The sequence below is a fragment of the Neolamprologus brichardi genome, chromosome 7 (genome assembly GCF_056152115.1).
Source record: "Neolamprologus brichardi isolate AB-2024 chromosome 7, ASM5615211v1, whole genome shotgun sequence".
Lineage (NCBI taxonomy): Eukaryota > Metazoa > Chordata > Actinopteri > Cichliformes > Cichlidae > Neolamprologus > Neolamprologus brichardi.
In genome coordinates this window covers 11026349-11047716 of record NC_142110.1, presented here as the reverse complement: position 1 = coordinate 11047716, position 21368 = coordinate 11026349, and the positions used below count along the sequence as shown (strand labels likewise).

The 21368-nt window shown below is 39.7% G+C and overlaps 3 protein-coding genes across 3 annotated transcripts; 1 reads left to right on the top strand and 2 right to left on the bottom strand.

Moving 5' to 3' along the window:
• Positions 1-1864: 1864 nt before the first annotated feature.
• Positions 1865-3446, bottom strand: LOC148101971 (uncharacterized). The gene is made up of 2 exons (XM_087844352.1): positions 3080-3446; positions 1865-2983 (listed from the first exon to the last, which is right to left on the bottom strand). Exons 1-2 carry the CDS (start codon positions 3407-3409, stop codon positions 1865-1867), a joined length of 1449 nt encoding a protein of 482 aa, XP_087700478.1. The 5' UTR covers positions 3410-3446.
• Positions 3447-6885: 3439 nt separating this feature from the next.
• LOC102785295 (uncharacterized) lies at positions 6886-15011 on the top strand. Its single transcript, XM_006789417.2, has 16 exons — positions 6886-6926; positions 7560-7666; positions 7773-7987; positions 9640-9696; positions 9791-9883; positions 9993-10079; positions 10169-10279; positions 10504-10671; positions 11041-11131; positions 11211-11317; positions 11421-11621; positions 11712-11843; positions 12244-12322; positions 12419-12609; positions 12709-12729; positions 13324-15011. Exons 2-16 carry the CDS (start codon positions 7591-7593, stop codon positions 14314-14316), a joined length of 2622 nt encoding a protein of 873 aa, XP_006789480.2. The 5' UTR covers positions 6886-6926; positions 7560-7590; the 3' UTR covers positions 14317-15011.
• A 1963-nt stretch (positions 15012-16974) lies between these two features.
• On the bottom strand, positions 16975-21362 carry calub (calumenin b). The gene is made up of 7 exons (XM_087843088.1): positions 21291-21362; positions 19903-20145; positions 19488-19681; positions 19211-19377; positions 19056-19116; positions 18688-18887; positions 16975-18299 (listed from the first exon to the last, which is right to left on the bottom strand). The coding sequence occupies exons 2-7, from the start codon at positions 20121-20123 to the stop codon at positions 18195-18197; spliced, it is 948 nt and encodes a 315-aa protein (XP_087699214.1). The 5' UTR covers positions 20124-20145; positions 21291-21362; the 3' UTR covers positions 16975-18194.
• Between the last annotated feature and the right edge of the window lie 6 nt (positions 21363-21368).

Sequence of the window (21368 nt, the reverse complement as noted above, 5' to 3'; positions counted from 1 at the left end):
CTTCACATGAAGTCTCTGGCCTGCTACTTGTCCACTTTCTCTTGTAGTGGGTTGTTTTTTAAAAAAAAAAAAAAAAGTTTATTTGCCTCTATAAAGCATTTGTGACTTCTCTTTTTCTTCCTTTTCCCACGATAGAAATAAAACGTACAACTTTACTATTACGTGAATATACAACAAAAAAAGGTTATATTATTAAATCACTGATTTATTAATACCTTAATTAAATCAAATAAGGATATTTAATCATTCTCATTCTCTGCTGACATCCAGTGGCCATTTCCTGTAACAGCCAGTTACAGTTTAACACTACAACTCATTTTACACTTGGAGCCACATTTATTTTATTTATTTATATAGCACTTTTAATTACAACAGTGGTGTTGACCAAAGTGCTGTACAAACATACAAATTACACAATAAAATAGCAATATCAATTAACATCAATGACATATAGTTAATGACAAATAAATAAGTACATGACTCTCATGCAGTATTAAAAGCCAGTGAGTAGAAATGTGTTTTAAGATAGGATTTAAAAAGGTTGAAGGTAGGAGCCTGTTTAATGTGAAGAGGCAAATCATTCCACAATTTAGGCACCACGACCGCAAATGCACGATCACCTCTAAGAACCAGCCTCGACCTTGGTGTGGCCAAAAGCAAAAGATCACCCGATGTAAGAGCTCTAGGGGTGTGCACATACAGTGCACTTTAATCTTAAGTTGTCCAGGCCAGAAAAAAACCCTTTCTGTCAGTGTAAATAAGTTTAGCTCCACATATAGGCCCTGTAATATCTCAATATAAGAAAAAAAAAGTGCAATTTCAGCTGGATGTGTGTGTTTTACTACATGTTAAAGAAAGGCTGTTCTATTTAATGAAATAAATGTCAAAATGACTCTCTGGGCAAAATAAAATGTGTAAAATTATAGAAAAAGGTTTGTTAGCTCTTTGTCCCGATTATCGTGCCATTATAAAGCAAAAAATACTTTAGATGTCCTATTTTATTGATTGATTGATTTTTACTTTTTATTTATTTTACTGTGGACACATTATAATCAACTGAAATTTCTGTTACAGAGAGTGGAAAACACAGGAACTTTTCTGTCATTTAACTGTTCATCTATTACTTGGTGTAATATGTTTGCTCCACAGTACTGAGGCACTACCTACATGTACATGATGATGCCATTAACTAGAGAACAAAAGAGCATATCTAATATTTTGTCAGAGGCATATCAGCCTAACATTAGATAAACTTATTTTAATATTACAAACACTAATACTAATATCCAGAATTTGTCTCTTACACCTCGCATCCGATCTGACTGGGGTCATTTGCTGGATGGAAACTGTCCCCCTGGGCCATACACTGCCTTTAGTCTGCTCAAAAATAATTGATAATAGCAATAGAAAAAAAGAGTATGAACACATATATTTCCTGTCCTGCAGGTTTTAGATATCACCCTGGGTCAACAGACCTAAATGATTAGTTCATTACCAGGCCTCTGGAGAACTTCAAGACATGTTGAGCAGGTAATTTAGCCATTTAACACTAGATTTACTAAACCTGCGCAAATTTGCGTAAAGAATTACTGGCTTTTTTATTTTCTGGTGCAAGTCCCGAGGTGTTAATCACCCCTGCTGAGATTTTCACGGGTCGTCAGCTCGTTTCTCCTCCAGCTTTTGTTGTGCAAACCAGCCATTATCCTTGAGGCCTGGCACATTTGCATTTGCTCACTCAGAGTTGCTCAGATCCAAGCCAGGCCAAACCTCTGTGTTACAACCTTCAGAAATTCCTGCCATATCGATACAAAAGACACACATTCACAATATATGGGTACACAAGTCTGTTTTATTTCAAAGTGTTTCAAACTTTACAGCGTTTGCAGACCCAGTGTTCATCATCCCTGCATTTGGCACAGGTGAATTTCTGACATGTTGCACAGGTAAACCTGCTGCGATTCCTGTTGCAGCTCTCTTGCACCTGGCACTGCGTTGTCTTTCCAGTCCCTGGCACAGCAGCTGCAGCAGCCTCAGCAGCCCGTGCTAATATTTCCTTGTGCTGCATGAATCGGCAACGAAGTTCCTGAGCTAGAAGACTCAGAAACAATCTTCTTTTGCCTGTCCACCCTGTACATGCCTTGTACAAAATGTAGGCATTCCCCGCCGCCAGGTCCAGCATATTGTAGAAAACTGCTACTGGCCACCTGCTTGTTGCTGCTCTTATGGAATACATCCGTGCAAGTTGAGGAAGTTCACGCCGGACTTTATTCACCGTGCCCAGTAACGTTGTTTTGCGCTGCAGCAGTCTGTGCGACAGTGACAGTGAAGTAAAGAAATTGTCTGTTGTGACGTTTCTCCCATCATCCAAAAACGGCTCCATCAGTTTCATGACCACGTTCTCTGCCAGCCTCTCTCCCTTCTGACGACTGGGGTCCTTTCCCAAGTAAGGAGATGCACTGCAGACATATTTGGTGTCCAAGTCCGTGGCCATCCAGAACTTGATCCCAAATTTGTCTGGCTTGGTTGCGATATACTGTGTGAATGGACAACAAACCTTGGTAGGGAACAGTTGTTCATCTATGGTCATGTGTTCTCCTGGAGTGAAACTCTTAGCACAGTTCTCGTTGAAGCGTGTCCAGATGTCAGATATCGCCGCAAATTTGTCTGTTTTCACCCGTTCTGCCCGCGTGTCCTTGTCATCAAATCGAAGGTGTTGCATAATTGAAATGAATCTATCTCGGGGCATTGTCTCTTTGATTACTGGCACCAGAAATCTTTCTGACCAGCAATCCACAATGGCACCAACGGGACACATGATTGCTCTTACAAACAGAATTGAAATGAATGCCATCAGTTCATGAACTGACAAATTCCAGTCCGGCTCTGTTCTGCGGGCTTGATGTACCGTACACTCTCTGATGGTGTGCAGCATTCCCACGTCTAACAGGCAAAGGAAGCTTTGGAGCACACTTGTAATTTTACGCTGATAAAGATAAACAAATAGAGAATGGTAAATTTACATGAACCTCACTCTAAATGGGTTTATATAAATATCATATGTAATATGGCAGTGACAAACCTTAGCAGACTCTGTGGGTCCAGCTTGCGCAGTGAAGCACGAACGATTTGCTCCTGCACTGGGCATTCCCTTGTCCTCCTCTACCCACACAGTGCCTTCTTTTGCTGTGTGGCTCTGGCTGGGCTTCCCAGTACCACGGGGCCTCTTCCGAGGAGGCATGTTGGGTTCTTGTTCCGTCTCCTTTTCAGATTCTTCTGAGGAGGTATCAGTGGCCTGCTGGACAAATGAAACCTCTCCCCCATCAGAATCTGCTTCGTCCATTTCCTGAAGCAAGGCCCAAGCCTGTTGCGTGGAGAGGTTCTTCCTGTGTGGCAGTGATACGGAGGCCATCCTGATGTGCGTTGTCAGAAATGCGAAGAAGAAATGATTCTCCCTCCTGGTCAGTCTGCTTTTATGCACAGCACTGTGCTGTAGTCAAGCAATGCCACTCCTACACATACACAAATCTCTCCTGGTTGGGGGAGGGTGTTTTGCACAACAAAAGCAGGAGAACAATGGAGCTGAAGGCCTGTGAAAATCTCAGCGGGGTGCTAGCACTAGAATTACTGAGCCTTTTTTTCCTGCTGTAAGTCCCTACTACTACATTTACTAACCCTGTGCAAATTTGCGTAAATTCCCTGAACCTAACACCTCCTAGCACCCTGCTGAGAGGCCTTCAGCTCCATTGTAGGGTTGTAAACACAGATTTTTCTCTTGCCTTGGATCTGAGCTACTCTGAGTGAACAAATGCAAATTTTTCAGGCCTCAAAGATAATGGGTGGTTTGCACAACAAAAACAGGAGGAGAATCGAGCTGATGACCTGTGAAAACTTCAGCAGGGGTGATTAACACCTCAGGACTTCCACCAGAAAATAAAAAAGTCAGTAATTCTAGGAGGTCTTACCGGTAGGTTCAGGGGATTTACGCAAATTTGCGCAGGGCTAATAAATCTAGTACTAGGGACTTGCACCAGGGGAAAAAAAGGCTCAGTAATTCTAGTGTTAAATCAGCTGTGTTGGATCAAGGACAAATCCACACCACAGCTCTTAAAATCATGTCTTTATGCTTTTGAGTTTCAGTTGGCAATTTTTTAGTCAGGTGTTCCTGCTCTGAAACTCTGATCTGCTACTTGTCCACTTTGCCTTTCACTTATTATTACATAGTGATATATAGTGCATATAGGATACAGATTAAACAGTCTCTGAGTCTGTCACCAAACACATGTCACATCAAATCATCCCAAAAGGTGTGTGTACACAGTCCTTAATTTTATTGTTTGGGGGGTTCTGGGTATTTTTTGTTTTTTGTTTTTTTGCATGGGTGTGCTGAGACAAGTGTCTAAAGATATGAGGTTTAATCTTCAGAAGTTGTCTTTTTATTTATTTACCTCTATAAAGCTGTTTTGAGTCAAAAACACAATAAAATAAACTTACTTACAATTTTACTATTGAGAGAATCTACAGCAACACAATTGCACAATTATAAATGGTTTATCCTTCCCTTAATCACAGCAAGTATTTAAGTCTATTACAAGAAAAATACACTCATTCTGAAAAGAAGCAAATGTTTGGGTACTTTAGCTTTGAAAGTCAACTCTTTGACTTGCCTCCTATTTTAACCACATCTCTGCTGACACCCAGTGGCCATATTCAGTCATGGCTGATGAGATAAAAACAACCTTTTTTGATCCGGTTTAAGTCTTTTGTTGATATTAAATGAATATTCTAAGTTATTAAAACACACTAATACGATTGAAAGCTTCTAGGAACATTAATATGATATGAAAAATTATTGTGATTTAGTGATATATAGTGCACATAAAATACAGATTAAACAGTCTTGAGCCATTTTTCCCCCTCTGAGGCTGTCACTCAGGGCTGGACTGGCCATCGGGCATTTCGTTTTTATGGGCCGATGGGGTTTTATTTCTTTTCTTTTTTTTAACGGTATACATGAATAGTGGTGGATTGGCCAGTTGGTCATGATCGACTCTGGACTAGACCAATTACAGCCGAGGGGGTCGAACTTTAAAGTTGAGGTGAAAAGGAACGCGATTTGTCCCGTACTACTTCAGCTAGAAAGTTGCTAATTCAATCATGAAACTGATCAATGATCAGCTGATCGGCTTTTCTCTCTGCGCCAGGAAGAGGAAACGCTAAACAACACGTTTAAGCTTGATCAGCTGTTATTAGAATTTATTTAATATTACTTTCTCGTATCAGCTGATGTTTGCTGGAGCCACAGCTGTAAAGCTGCTGGTCATGATATCCGTTTGTATATGTGGTGAGAGGGAAACATGAAGATGAAACCAGGAGATGTCCTTACTGAATCAACAGAGCTGAACAGGTGATGGAGAAACAGGTTTACCTTTTAGGTGACATGAATGAGTTGAAGGGAAATTATGAACTGTTTCTGAGAGACAAATAACACCAGGATCCTTTTTTTTACGTAGCTGACACTGGTAGCTGTGCAGGGGCGGGTCTAGCAAAGTTTTGCCAGGGTGGGCAGGTAGGGCATTAACAGGGAAAGGGGGGCACAAATAAATACTTTTCTTCCTTATTGTTATTTAAAATGTCTAGCTTTTAATAAATAATTATCTGAATCTTACAGCCAAAGTTTTCATCTGATGTAAAATGTATAGAAATCCATTATTGTATTCAGTAAATATTAAGTCTAGTATATACCCTAGTAAGTTATAGTATTCTTTCCTTTGGGAAGGTACCATCTGTGCAGTCTACAATTCTGTTGAAGAAAGATGTTGAATCTATTTAAATACTGGAGAAAAAAATAAACATTCTGTGCATTTGTTTTATACATGCATTAAATTAAAATCGGTTTTGTCAATTAAGCATCTTGAGGCAGAGGGTGGGGGAGTGGTTCCCTATTTTTTTTCTTTTGTTTTTTTTTTGCTGGGAGTTGGCAACCCTATTAGTTAGGTATATGTAATTATAAATTATGTTGTTATGTATTTTTTCTAAGTACTGTTTAGAATACCAGAATAGGGAGGATGGTGTAGGTTTAAGTTTATTATAAAGGCTTTATGGCTTTTCCTAAAATACCATGGTGGGCCAGTCACTAGTCAAAATGCCTGGGCTTTTTTTTTTATTGTTTTGGGAGGTTCTGTTTTTCTGTTTGTTTTTTTTGCATGGGTGTGCTGAGATAAGTGTGTAAAGACATGTAGGTTAATCTCCAGAAGATGAACAGCTAATCCCTTGTCAGGGTCTATTAGTTGTCACACATTAATTGCTAATTGAACAAATCCAGCAGGGACGAGCTGTATTGCCAAAGAAAATGTTTAATATCTTTTAAAAATTTCTAAACTATCTCATAGCCTGAAATTTAAATCTATGTATGACCATCCTAGACCTAATGTACTAAACAAAATGATGTTCTTGTTATGGTCTGTAATACAGGAACAAACTGACAGCTGAGTTTGCCAGACACAATGTCTATAAAGGTGAAGAGTCTCAGTCTCAGAGTATCATACAAATCTCTTGAATTCACTTGTGACCCCAGTCTCTGACCTCATTGTCAGGTTCCTGTCATCTCTAATCTCTTTGGCGTTTTCCTCTTTGGCCAGGTAAGCCACGCCCTCAGCCTTTAGCCTCTGAGCTGGCATTTATCCCCGGGCACACATAAGCTGCTGTCTGCTTTTTAATGTATGTGGGGAGGGTGGTGTCAATGTGTGTGTATGTGTGTGTTTTACCTGTTGCTGTCACTTATTTTTATTTTTGAAAGCGCCACTCTGTCTTTCTTAACCATGTTTGGTGGATTTTTGGGGTTTTGAGACTCAGACACGCCACGTCCATCAGAAGTCAGGAGGATATGCAGACTGACCAACTAGCTTCAGCGGATTTGACAACAACAGGTCAGTCCGCCGAAGTTTAGCAAACAGTGTGGATGGTAGATCAATCTTGATCTATAAAACAAACTGTTCAGATGTGTGTGTAAAGGCAGGCTTCTGTGTGTTTATTTTACTTCATATAAGCAGTAAAATTGTTATTTCAGTGGGATGTGCTCACAGATCCAAACAGTTACTCAAGAGCATCGCAGACCCACAGTTAAGCTATTTGGTGGTATAGTAAACAAGGTCAAAGTAGAGATGCTGCTAAAAAAAAATCCAAAAAAAATCCAGCGATTCCTTAAGTCTGATTAAAAAAAAAATTGGGAGTTGTTAGTATTTCTGAGAGTAGAGTTAAGATTACATGTCTATAGATGAACTGGGAATAAAAGTAAGGAAAGCATGTTAGAGAAACATGTAGCTAACTATTACTACTACTATTACTATTACTATTACTGGTCTGATCTTTCTGATTGAAGAAACCCCAACTGAAACCCAATTTAAGTTTATTAAACTGGATGTATAAGGGAGAGTAGAGTATATTTGTGTTTGGGTATTATGTCACACTCTTAACCTAAATAGAATAACTGAATGTGACACACTAATAACAATAACTATGTTTAGTTAATTGTTTTTTGCTCTTTCTCTGCCTTGACTCAGGCAGAACTGGCTCCTGAGTCCTAACCCAGGAATGGCCCTCACTGGACCAACTACCAGGGCTCCAGTCTGCTTGCTGCTGGTTCTCTTGTATCTTCGCACAGTCACAGGTGCAACCACCTCACAGTCAAGCCAAAAGCTTAAGTTATAGGTCACACTTAATGAAGCTTTAACCCCCCGTCTATGTGTTCAAGTGTGTGTTTGTGTTTGGCACAGGAATGTCAGGCTGGGGTGGATGTTTGGACGGCCAGAATGTATCTGCAGCAATCAAAGAAAACACAGTTTGGGGAGAGATTGTTGCTGAGTTAATGGCTGACACCACAATGGAGGGAGTGCAGTGGAGCCTAATTGGAAAGGATGCACATTGGTTTTTCTTGGATGGAAGCAACATCCGGCTCAACACGTCAGCTGACCGGGTGCTTGACAGAGAGGTAATGGCACTGATAACTGAGCTGTCTACAAGGCAGAAATATTTAGATGTGTAATTTACTTTTTGTAGTGGCCTTGAGCCACACTAAGGAAACTGTATTTGGAACAAACACATGTTGAACCTCACTATCTCCTTCTTGGCCCAAACCCAACCTCTATTACTGTCATCCTCTTACATCATGGCAACTGTTAATGGGTCAGCTAGATTATCTCTCTCTCACAGACTTCAGAAGGAAGAAGCTATAATATTTATAATAGATATAACCCCAACAATCCTGAACTTAATAAACAGAAGGAAATGGGTTGATCTGTGAACAAATGACATGATAGCATCACACAGTTGCTGCAGATTTGTTGATTGTTGTACATCTATGATATGAATCTATCTATGATATGAATCTCCTGTTACACTAAATCCCAAATGTTCTCTGTTAGCTGTGGAGGCCATTTGAGTGCAGTGAATGCACTTTCATATTCAAAAAACTAGTTCGAGATGATTTTAGATTTGTGACATGGTGCATTATCCCGCTGGAATCAGCCAACAAAAATGGGTATGCTGTCGTCATAAAGGGATGGACATGGTCAGCAACAATACTCAGGTAGACTGTGATATTTAAACAATGATCTGTTGATACCGAGGAGACCATATTGTGCCAAGAAAATACCCCCACACCATCACATCACCATCACTAACATAGATTACTGGATCCATGGTTTCATGTTGTTTTATATCAAATTCTGAATGTCACAGCAGAAATTGATAATCATCAGATCAGGCAACGTTTTTCCAATTTTCTGTTGTCCAATTTGTTAAAAATGTGCAAACTGTAGTCTCAGCTGACAGATATAGGTGTAGTCTGCTGCTGTAACCATCTGCTTCAAAATCCAGCATGGTCTGCCCATTCTCCTGTGACCTCTGGCATTAATAAGGGATTTTATTTTCTTCTTTTTTATTGTTGACGCCAGACCAGCCCATCTGGCACAGACAACCATGCTGTGTTCAAAATCAATTAAATCACTTTTCTTCCCCATTCTGATGTGATTGGCTGATTAGCTTGTATTTACAGGCAGCACCTAACAAAGGGGTCAATGCATAAATCTCCACATATCTATGTGTTTATTTTAAATATGCAATTGCTGCAGTGAAATAAATGTTATAATTTCATACTTTATAGCATTAAGTTATCCAAATGCAGACCAAATCTAAGTTATATATTATATAAATCATTATAGAATGGAAAGACTCTTTACATATTTAATAATCAACTCAAAAACTCAACACAAATCAGCTTAAAAACTATGATTACAAAAAGTCTTTTCTTTTAAATTGATTTAAAATCCCTTTATAAAAATTAATGTTTCATGTTATTAGACAGGTATTGAGTGCTCACATGACTCTTATGTCCTGTTTACTGAATAAAGAGAAATAGCCTAAATTAAGATTTGAAAAATAACCCTGAACATCAACAGAAGTACTAACCAGGCCCAACCCTGCTTAACTCTATAAGTGTCTTTGATGGACTCTGGTTACAAAGTTTCTGATTTGGAAAGGGACTCCATTTGAAATGTGTGGTTTTGACAGCTATGTTTAACAATGTTATCATATCACTGAATGAATAGCTCTGCCTGTCGCCTCTTGTTTTACATCTTTTAGGCACTGGGACCCATCCTAATAGCTGAATTGACATGTCATGAGGACGGCATCCTTCTGGTACACTGTCTTCCATCATTTTACTCATAATTCCTCTTTGTATCATTCCAGATTCAAAGCTGAATATATGTGTGTCTTTTTGCTGTTATTTTAGAGTGTTTACAGCGTCCTGGTGAAGATTCTTAATGAGAATGATAATTCACCTGTGTTTGCAGAAAACACAGTCCAGACTCTTATTATCAGTGAGGTATAGTGCTTTCAAAAATACACGCACGCAAATCTCTGCATGTGTATATTACAATAAAAATTCCACTCCTGCTGCCTCAAGTGCTTCTCTGCCTGTCTGTGTTTTCAAGCTGACTGCAGTGAATACTGTGGTATTTACTGTCCAGGCCACAGATGCCGATAATGACAACATCATTTACTCAATTGACCAGGCATCCGTAAGTTGTATTTTTCTACCTTTTAAATAAAAATTGGAAGCATAAACAAACAATTTATCATTGTTTATGTATTTGTGTGTATTCCACAGCCTGATGCTGAATATTTCAAAATTGATCTACCAAACAGTGGAGAGGTGGTGCTGGCCAAGCCTCTAGACTATGAGACCAAAACTGTGCTTACTGTCACCATCTATGCCTCAGTATGTACATTTATTTAATTTATATGTCTTTAATTCTAATCATGTGAGTAATTGTGCAAATATATACATATGTTGCTAGATTGTTTTTTTATCCAAAAAATAAAATAAAAAATAAAATCAAGATTTGATTCACTGGTTCTCCTGATTGTAAGACTGTAAGAAAAGCTTCACTGTATTTCATGCTTCATGACCAGTGTAATATATTTGACTTGTCTTTATTTCAGGAAATGAACACTGCTGAGCACTACAATATCAGCACCAGTACCACCATCACTGTCCAAGATGGAGATGACCAATACCCACAGTTCCTGCCCTGCACGTGGCTTTTCCAGGAGACTAATCAAATCTGCACCAGCCCTGTGTACACGGTCAACGTCACTGAGGGGGAAGAGGTCAGGTGCTAAACCCTCCCTCACAGATGGCACACACATGTCATCAGAGCTACACAGTGTGTGGCTATCAGTCGCTCAGAGCTTGGTAAACGTAAAGCTGACAAAGTCCAAAATGTTAGTTTTAGCAGATCAAAACACCCAAGATAATGCTCTGAGCTTTATTTTCTTAAAAAACAAAACAAAGGATATTAAATTTTTTAAAAAAAAAAGCTGAATTTCCTTTATTTTTTTATTTAGATTCTATCAAAAGAATTTTATGTTATCTGGCATTTTTGTAATTCCCTGTCACAGTTCAAACAAGACTCAGATCCAGTGGCTGGGTTACTACTTTATTAGAGCTGATTTGAACAAATATGTATAATATTGCAGGACATTTTGTTGGACTTTTCTCCTGGTCCCATTCATGCAGTGGATGGAGACAGAGGACTCAACTCTTCACTGAGTTACACCATCCTGTCAGGTAAGATAACCAGCAGCACAAATCAGTATTTAAAAATGTTCTGTGTTTGTATCTGTAACTGGGTTTTTCTGGGTTGCAGGAGATGATGATGAACATTTCACGATGGACAGGCTGACAGGTGAGACGAGGCTCACTCGAGGAGTGAGAGACAGGCTCATAACTCCACTGCTGTGTCTTCGGGTCATGGTAAGGCTCAAACACACTGTAAGTGGCAGGTTTAAAATGTATGACGTCTTCTTCAGTACCAATCTCATTACTGTGGCTTTTTGTCTCTTTGTCATTCACCCAGGCATATCAGGATAACGACCCCAGGAAGTATTCTGTTGCTACAGTGTTGGTCCAAGTTCTGGCAGCGAACCAGTTTCCTCCAGAGTTTGACAAGCCTGAATATCGTGGCTTTGTAGTGGCAGGAAAAAGTCCAGCCTCTCTGGTCGATACTTACGGTAGCAAAGCACTAGTGCTACATGTACACGACCAAGATTTTAACCAAGTATGCACTGTGACATGCACAGATACAACCATGCTGCCGATGGTCAGTGCAGTCTGTAATGCGTCACCTTTTTTCTCTACAAACTCACAGGGTTTCAATCCAATGATCTACTTCACCTTCAATCCCACATCCAATCACACAGACATCTATCAAGTCACACAGGAGGGTCTCCTGATAGCCAAGACCAGCGAACTCAAACCAGAACAGGAATATGTTCTGGAGGTGAGCCTCGAAACTGTACAGGCTACAAACCTTATGTTGTGTTACTTACATTTAGCACTTTTTAAACAACTGTTTGAATTGAATCATACATTACAGGACATTTAAATAAAGTAGTATAAAATAGTTCATATATATTCAATAACATTGTCTTTGTATACTAAAATTGTAGAAACACAGTAAGAACTGGTGGGGGGAAATGTAACCAATATGTAACAATGTAAAATCGATTGGCTAAAATAATACAACCAGTGTCTCCCTGTAGTTACTAATAACATAGGCGAGTTTATATTAGGTCTATGTGAATCATGTTTTCTGTGCTCCACTTGCCCTCTGTCTTCCACGAAAGTCTCATAAAAGATGCATGTAAATAAGATAATGATGTCATTAAAATACTTTGCAGGTTATGGCTGTAGATCAGGAATCAGGTGATGCCACGTTTGCTACCGTAGTTGTGCAGGTGTTACCTGAAGGGCAACCAAGTAAGGTGACCCATCTGCACACGTGTATACACTGCTGATTGCTAATAATCCTGCAGACTAAAACAGGCTCTTCATGTTTTACTTTGTTTGCCTCAGTCCCCTATGGTCCACTGCGAGGTGATCACGTGATCGGCTGCACAGTGGGCAAAGCGTTGTTTCTGAGCATGGTGTTTATGACTGCACTTGGATGTGTCCTGTCTATACTGATGTGGCTGAAGAAGAAACAGAAGGGAAAGAGAGGCCCATTGGAGAGAGGCTGTGTAGCACAAGGCAAACATCCCAATGTCGTAAGATAATTTATGACTAAAATATTTACTAAAATTAAAATTAACATTGTTTTATTTGTCTGAATGTGATCCAAAATATTCTGGCATTTACTCCCACAGAGCTTACGGTGGTTCCAGCAGGTGAGTGGTCTCTTGTTTGTTTGTTTATTTGTTTGTTTGTTTTGTTTTAGAGTTATCTGTATCCTCACCACATTTTTTTTCCTTTAGTAAAAACTGCTTGTCCTTTTAATGTTACTTTTATAGCATATTTATCTTCTATCCAAAACCAACTAAGGGATTTAATTACAGTTTTACATCTGAACTCTTCTAATTCTGCTAAAAGTAAATGATCAGGTTTTACAAAACTGAATAAATTATAAAAATTCATGTAAATACAAGATACAACTTCCTCACTAGTTCCAAAATTTCCAACCCCATCTCATGGCCTTCATCTGCAGATTTAACTCAAACGTCCTATTACAGAATAACACGCACAAAAGGTGTGGTCAAGAAATGTCACATGGACCCTGTTTGTCGAATCTACTATTTCTAATGTTAAAGTTTATACAGTATTTGAATATTCAGAGGACTTTATAAGTCTGTGAGACTCGAGGGCAATCTGCATATTCAAATAATCTTGCTCAGGATGATTTGCTTGCACCGTCTTTGTGTCTCTGTGCAAAAAGTAGCTTCATTCCTCTGTGTGTTGATCTGATGAATGTAATCACTCCTCAGATGAGTCATCATAATACTATGCCACACACGGAGGAAGTACCCTACAGCAGTGAAGAATATGGAACTTACAATCCTTCCTTCAGCTTTACTGAAAACTCAGGAATCTACATCCAACAAGGATGTACCCCCTGTCAAGAACCGACCCCACCCACAGATACAGCTGTACCTGACACCAGCTCCATCCCCACTGAAACTGTAACCTTCGACAATAATGTTTCTACACCAACCAACATATCTTGCATTTCGCCCACTTTTGCAGCCCCTGCAAATGTGAGCCCAACAGATAAAACTCAGGGTGCTGCTCCACCCAACGAAACCCCTGCTATCCCACCAGAATCAAACTCGGAGTCTATTGAGGAACAATCTAACATCAGCCCAAGCCCTGAAACCGATGATGCTGATACAACTCCACCTGTAACATGCCCGGATATGCAAACAGGCTCCAATGATGATCTTGTTGACGCAACAACTAGCCCCTCCTCTCAATCCAGTATTCCATTCAGTCGTACCCGAATCGCTTCAGCAGAAATTGACAAACCCTTTCGTAAATCACGGGTGAAGACGCCCTCATATTCGCCTTTATTGTCCATCCCCAGGCAGACAAGCACACCCCCACCCACCCCAGAGGATGTCCCTTTAAAAGCCACATTGGTACATATAGATACCTCTCCCACTGAGACGCCACCAGAAACACCAGAGCGAACGGCGGTAGCTCTGAGCACAGAGGTGTACCAACCCTCTACGTCACTGGATGAAATAGAATCAGAGCGTCTCGACGGGACAGCAGACAGTAGCAGTCATCCTGAGGAAAGAAGGGCATTGACAAACTCGGGAAACACCCAAGATGACCGCAGGGTGGGGGAGGATGATGATGGTTTTCTGGGAGATGAAGATGCAGACAAGAACAGTGAGGATGAGTTAGAGTCAGACGAAGAAGAGCTGCTGAGAGTGATGGCTCGTTGTAATCCCATTTTTATCACATTTAGTAAGTGATGTCACTATGATATCGCAGGCGGGCGCCAGAAGATGGAGCAGGTAAGACGAAGATGGAGAAATCATGGAGAAACAAAGAAGCACTAAAGGCTGGCTCTGCTGTTCTGAAGGCATAAATGAAGACTGGGTGTATACACAGCGCACTTGAAGGGCCACGTCAAAAAAGGCCTGCATGTGTTTGCACTAATAAGCTACAACATTAAAACCAAAGTGCAATGTTCTCCTTGGAAATCCTGAATCCTGTTGCTTTGATGGTGCCACTCACCCAAATAGATGCATAGCCGCAGATTAAGGAAACCTATCCAGTGAGATGGCACTCCCCGGCAGCAGTGGCCTCCTTAAGCAGAATGATGCTCACAGAGGCTCCCACAAACATGACAAAGAGGCTAAGTTAATGACTTGGACTCTTCACATACTAATCTTACTGAACATCCGTGACGTACTGAAGACCTGGAGTCAATTTTTCTGAATAATGTTTTAGTAACACAAGAGGAACCTCCATGATATTTTGGCACATGGTTTGAAAGTTGTGGCTTATTAGTCTATATGTAAAACAACATGTAACGAGTAACATGTAGCATGAAATACACCATGCTGATCCATTCATAACACATACAGTAGTCATAGTCTAAATAAGATAATAAGGATACCATGAAAATGCAATACAAATAAAGAACACACTGTTTTAAAACAAATGTAAACATAAATTGAGATTTTGTTGTCCAAACATTTCACACTAACAACAGAACCAAATATACAAGTTTATCCTGAATATGATGAAATATGTGAAATATATTTCAAAGAGATAAATATACACAAATCTCAGTGAAAAGCTGCTAAAATTCCATCCAGACTGAATATGGGGGGTCGGTGGTGTCACAAGCAAAACACTTGCTGTAATATCAGAGGACTATGTAAGGCTAACATTTAAATCCACAGGGATAAATGCAGCTCCAGTTTATGTACATGTTGTGGCAAAGAGCACAACACATACTTGATGATGATCGTTTATCAGTAATCAGAATGTTCAAAGGGATAATCACAGCAAATGTCTGATTTTCTGGTCACATTCCAGTCAGTGATGTCTTTTTGCAGCTGCTAAAACCCCAGCAGCTGCCATCACATGACACGCGTACAAAATCTACATTTAAAGTCACAGTGCAAAGCACAGCCACATTTGAAAAGCCACTTACCTGTGCATCTAAGGTTCCACAGCGTTATGAATTTTGATGAGAAGAGATTTACACTTATGAATGTACTTACAGCATAAAATTAGTATAAAATATGTGTACATTCATCACGGAACATCAGTTTGAAATCAAAGAGAACAGGGGAGCACATGTTACGACAGGCATGGACACATCTGAAGTTTTAATCTCCCAGTATTTCAAACACTGAGCGCCATCAGTACCCAATCTGTTCATCTACACTTAAAGGCTCCATTCTGATGGACCTTTTCAGATCTATGTCAACATACACTGCATATCAGTGGGAAAAAAGCCAAGGAACTTCTATAGATCTTTATCAAGCCACAGAACAGGAGAAACTATTTCCTGGTAGGAAAACGGCTTCATAAACTGTGATGTGTGTGTGGGGAGGGGGGGGAGAAAAGAAAAGAAATTCTACAACCACAGGGACTCTTCCTACGGTTAGCTATACTGAATGCTCTTTTAATTTAATTACAGAAGCTACTCGAGCACAGGAAGCAAGCTTTGAATTTTCCAAACAGTATTTTAAGGACTTACTTGCTTTTTCTGATTTGACAGGACAAAACTCGTTAGAAAGAACTGCAAGCACAGCATCAGGCAAACACTCATAAACTGGTTGATGCAAACTCTACAGTGAAAAAAGCAGCCTCGGGCTATTGGGCTACTTCAGAAATAAAGGCAGGTCAGAATTGGCCATAGTTTAACTTTCAGCATAGCGTGTCTAAAGATATGGTTTCAGTTTTTGTCGTTATGGGCCACTGACAGATGGTTATAGACACTAGAAATCTAAAGATACAAAAGGTGAAAGGTTGTGCATACTACTGATTCTTCCTTTAATAAGTTTGTCAGTGTAGCAGGCCAGCACTGTCTTGAATATTCTGCAGATAAATCCTGTTCTTCTCACATTTTTATACATCAATGCAGGATAAAAAAAAAAACATTTTTCTGTAAAAACTTCAAGGTTAAGGCTCCTAATGAATAGCATCAGGTAAGTGAATGTGAATCTAAAGATCACAAAGACCTCAAAAGAAAAAATTGTTAATATTCATCACGCCCTATTCTGAATAGTTTGTGACTTCGGTGCATTCATTAAATACTTTGTGCATTCAGCTCAGTTCTGACACTTTTGTATATAAAAACACCAACATTAGTATTATAGTGAGCTCAGAAGGGAAAATGAATGTCTGAAAAAGAAGGTGGAAGGAAGACAACAAGCAGGTGAACATTCTGAACTGTGTTTTTCCTTCACTGTTAATACAAGCGCTGATATTTTTCAGCTTCCACTTAATATGATGAAATTTTTATAAGATTATTTATTAGAAATGTGAAGTTTGTAGAATACATTAACTGAGCAATTGGTATGTTTAGCTTTCCAGAGAATAGCTGTTATACAGCAGATAGCTTCTGACAGCTTAACCAACACAAAAGAATAAAGAAACCAAAACACTCCTTTTTTTATTTTAATTTTTATTGAGACGTTGTTCTCAATCACAAAAACTGGACCTGATTGTTAGAGTGCTCACTTTGCTGAACAACTTATTTACAGTAAAGTCACTAGTGAAAGGCTGTTGCTTCAGTGAGCTTGTAAAAAAAAGTCATATATAATACCATAAAAATTATTAACAGTGGTTATAAATGCTAGTAGTGATAGTACAAACATGACAAACATATCTGGGAAAGAAATGTTGAAACGTCATTTTTTTCTAAACTAAATTGCTTACAAAACAGGACAAAGATTTTGGTTGGCACACAAATTAGTTCAGCTGAATCAAACAAAACTGTAACAATAAAAGCAAAAAAAAAACAAGTCATCAAGAATACAAGTAAATATGTACACACGGATTCACATGCACGCACACGCACTCACACTAATGAGGTGATGAGATAGAAGAAAGGAGGCAGCATTGAGGACGAAGCATCCATCAGTCCCTAAATTCATCTGTATTCCTTCAGCTAACACGAAGCACCTCGGTTGGGATGTGCAGATTTTGTTAACGTGGAAGGTTTAGGCCCAGCTTAGCAAACAAAGCCTGGTCCAACTGATGATACTGTATTGCACTCGACCAAATGGTCTCCATTGCCACTGGAATTCAACATATACCTCCTTGTTACAAACAGCTGTTACTCCAGCATCACAATAATATGAATAAATGAAAAACAAAGTACAAGTAAAGTTTAGTTTGAGCCCAATTACAGCGCAATGGTACAAATTCTGCTTTATGTTTCAGTCTAAAGCACTACAGAATGACATGCTGTGACAAGCTGCTCTGTAGGCTACAAACTAAAACTCTGTTCCATGAAGCATTTCGCAACAAATCAAGGCGATGCAAAGAAACTGTCTTCTCAAAGAAAATAATATCTGATTGAGAATATTTGTCCTTTACCTGACATGGGCAAAAAAAAAAAAAAAAGGTAGTGTATGGAAGCAGAGCAAAGGCCGGCATTATATATCCCAATCTGAGGCATTGCTTAACATGAGCTCACACTGGCCGATGGTGTGCAAGTTGCTTAGAATGTTAGTGTGTGTGTGCGCAATGGGACACATTCAAGAAATCAAATAAATTATTGTCTGTGGCGTTCGATTAGGCGAGCTCATCTTGTTTAAAAAACACTCCACGGCTAAAAGGTGGCACACAAGAAGAGCACACAGTCTTTGGAGGCAGGCGGATTTTAGAACTCATCGTGTCGAGTCAGCGCCTCCCCGAAGTCGGTCGCCTGGCTGCCCACAAACAGGTCATACTTATCCACAATTTCGGCTTTGGTGAGACGACCATCCTGACAAAAGAAACACAAGAAACCATCTGCTATAGGCATTCAGTTTGTCCTATATGTTTGAACTAACACAATGGTCTGCCTTTCAAGCTATTTTAAAGGCCTCCAATTGAGTTTTGATTACAGATACACCAGTATTTTCTGAACACTGGTATGAGCTGATCATGATCTTGCTGACTGGTCTGGTCTCGACTAGTGTTTGGGATCACATTTAACAATTTACTAGGTCAAGTCAATTTTGCTACATATTCAAAAACATAAAAATTTTATAACCAGTGTGGGCATGAGTCCACTTTCACTTTCTCTACCTAAACTCACGGTGCAGATAAAAGTAAAGTCACAAGGAACAAAATGAAAGAAAGAAGTAATTTTGACATTTTACAGTACTCACTTTGTCTGCATCAGACTCATAGACCAGATGCTTGGCCTCAGCCTCAGCGTGGTCATAGTCACTGGGCAGGATCCAGTCTCTGGTCTCCTCCTTGTCCATCTTCCCGTCCTTATTTTTGTCTCTGAATTCAGTAAACTGCTCCCTCTCAGTCTTCACCCACTCAGGTTCTGAGGTGTCTCCCTCCTGGTTGTACATGTCACCTAGACCACAAACAGACAGGAACACATTGAGTGATGAAGCAAGTGCTAGAAATGCAACGTGGCCTATAAAATATAATAAAACTTAATATGTGTTGGTTTGCCTCCTCCAATCACCAAAAATCATGTGGTACAAACTAATAATGATGCTGGTAGGCTGTCAGAACTCACCTATGTACTCATCAAGGTCAATTAAGCCATCTCCATTCTTGTCAATGTCTTCCATAGTTTCCTTTAAAAAAAAAGAAGAAGAAAAAAAAAGTACATAGTGAGAAAGGATAAGGAAGATATTCAGTATGTAGCACCTTTGTGAGTGTGTCTCTCACCAGCACTACGATGTCTTTCATGTGGTCATACTCCTCAGGGTGAAGGAAGGCTGTAAACTCCTCCTTGTTAGCTTTCATGTCATTGTCCTGGTCAGCCATTTTGAATCTCCTCTCATCACGAGCCATCATCTGCCTGTAGCTGAAGCCATCTTCAGGGTCGGGATCATCTGCGAGTCAGAAGACACAGCATTTTTCAGTGTGAGTCCAAGAGTGGCAAAGTACATTTGTCTATAAAAATAAAGCTAACGTATGAAACGAAAGTTGTCTGCCTATGTACCCAGAATGTATCCATAAGTGGCATTCTTGTATTCCTCCCAGGACACCACGTTATCCCCGTTGAGGTCATGACTCTTCCACTGTCGATCCACATCATCATAGATCCACCTCTTCTGTGCGTGCTTGATCCACTTCTTCATTTCCTCAACAGTCACGTAACCATCTTTATCCTCATCTATACGCTCAACCAACATGCTGGAAAGAAAGAGCAGAAAAATTAGAAAAGGTTCATCTCCCCCTCCCCCCCTAAAGTTTTGTCATCTCAGATAAGCATGATCAAAACAAAATGTACCACAAGAATTACTTTTTCAACCAATTTTGGGATTCATCTGTATCTGCATAATTCCTCAAAGTATTCAGGTAATTACAAACATCCCCCAATGACTTTAAAAAAAAGCAGAAGACAGTGTTGTTACCCGAGCCTCTCCTTGCTCTCTTCTGGTGTGAGCTGGTCAAAAGTCTTAGCCTCTTCCTGTCCCAGAAAGGCTTCATGGTCATAGTCAAAGTTCTCCGTATCATCGTGCTCTCGGTTGCTGAGAGGTTCATCGTGGTGCACGCGTTCCTTCTTGTCTGTGGGTTTGCTGGTGGCGTAAACCACGCAGAGAGCAAAACACATGATGAGTGGCCGCAGCTCCATCCTGTGCACGTACAAGCACCGTCTAGATCAGGAGTTTGGAGGGGAGAAAAAAAGTCACCAAAAAGCCATTGTCATCCTCCTAAACCCATTTCTTTATCATGGCATGAAAGCATGCAGTCAGTACTAATCCTGTCTTTTGATTTCATTCATTCATTGCTGGTTGCCAGTATATGACTCAAAGGGCAGCCAAATACCACAAGTACTGCTAATCTTTCACAGCTTATGCAATCCTTTATTTGTTCTACTGCTGCTTTCTGGAAGCTGGTGTTCCACACATTGTTATTACCATAATCTACTCGACAGTTCCCAGCATATTACACAGTCACTCCACACAACAAAGTATTAAACCAAAACATGTTAATGGAGCATATGAAAAAAAAAATTCTCATACAAAATGTGATTTCAAATTGCTTTTCCCCCTTCCCCCCCTAATCTAACTGCATTTTAATGGAGGTATGAATATGATGTCCACATCATGTTAAACCGACTCCTGTGAGGAAATCACCAGTAACGCTACAAACTAAAACATTATGCTCCTGAACAACGATTAATTACATGGTTATTGTCTTTTACTGTACGGCGTAAAGCTTGCTATACTTAATAAACTGGCAATCGAGTACAGATTTCTCTTCAAAACATGCTGCATGATCTTTTGCTCCAAACATCCACAGATTTGAGCTTTTAAGCAAACTTATGAGGTTAAGCTACCTGTTCACATATCTAAAAGACAAGTTTACCTGGCAAAAACACACCTAATAACGGTTTTACAGAGTTGCCGGGTTGCTATCCCATATATTCTAATTTTTGGTCATTTTATCATCCTGTGATCAAAAAAAGCTCACCATTATACTGGCTTTAGTGTGGCAAGCGATATATTTTTTTTTTTATCTCGACAACTTAAATCTTGCCTTTTTTGTATTAAAGTTAGAAGCAACAGTTTGTGACCGTTATTTCTAAGACCGTTACCATCCATACCAAGGTGAGGCATTAATAGCAGACTGGCTAACCCAGGATACCGCTGTTTTTCCCCCTATTAGTCTTGCAATTTAAAGCGCTCAATGCGGATAAGTCAGCACCATCATAACGGACCACTTTAAGTCACTATTGGAGAAATACACTTTGCCATATTCTTTTAGAGATTTTACCCAATTTATTTTGAGTACTCACCGGTTTCTTCTACAAAGTTCGTCGCTGTAGCCTTACGTCCACCCCTCGGAAACACACCCATGCACTTCCTGTGCTAGA

What these genes read in the sequence shown, in the direction of transcription:
- LOC148101971 (XM_087844352.1), bottom strand. Translation starts at nt 3,409, where the DNA reads ATGGCCTCCGTATCACTGCCACACAGGAAGAACCTCTCCACGCAACAG. An exon ending in GACCCACAGAGTCTGCTAAG is followed by an intron (nt 2,984 to 3,079) that starts GTTTGTCACTGC and finishes TATCTTTATCAG; the next exon opens with CGTAAAATTACAAGTGTGCT.
- LOC102785295 (XM_006789417.2), top strand. Translation starts at nt 7,591, where the DNA reads ATGGCCCTCACTGGACCAACTACCAGGGCTCCAGTCTGCTTGCTGCTG. An exon ending in AGACTCTTATTATCAGTGAG is followed by an intron (nt 9,884 to 9,992) that starts GTATAGTGCTTT and finishes TGTGTTTTCAAG; the next exon opens with CTGACTGCAGTGAATACTGT. An exon ending in AAGGCAAACATCCCAATGTC is followed by an intron (nt 12,610 to 12,708) that starts GTAAGATAATTT and finishes TTACTCCCACAG; the next exon opens with AGCTTACGGTGGTTCCAGCA.
- calub (XM_087843088.1), bottom strand. Translation starts at nt 20,123, where the DNA reads ATGGAGCTGCGGCCACTCATCATGTGTTTTGCTCTCTGCGTGGTTTAC. An exon ending in TGAAAGACATCGTAGTGCTG is followed by an intron (nt 19,117 to 19,210) that starts GTGAGAGACACA and finishes TTTTTTTTAAAG; the next exon opens with GAAACTATGGAAGACATTGA. An exon ending in ATGAGTCTGATGCAGACAAA is followed by an intron (nt 18,300 to 18,687) that starts GTGAGTACTGTA and finishes TTCTTTTGTCAG; the next exon opens with GATGGTCGTCTCACCAAAGC.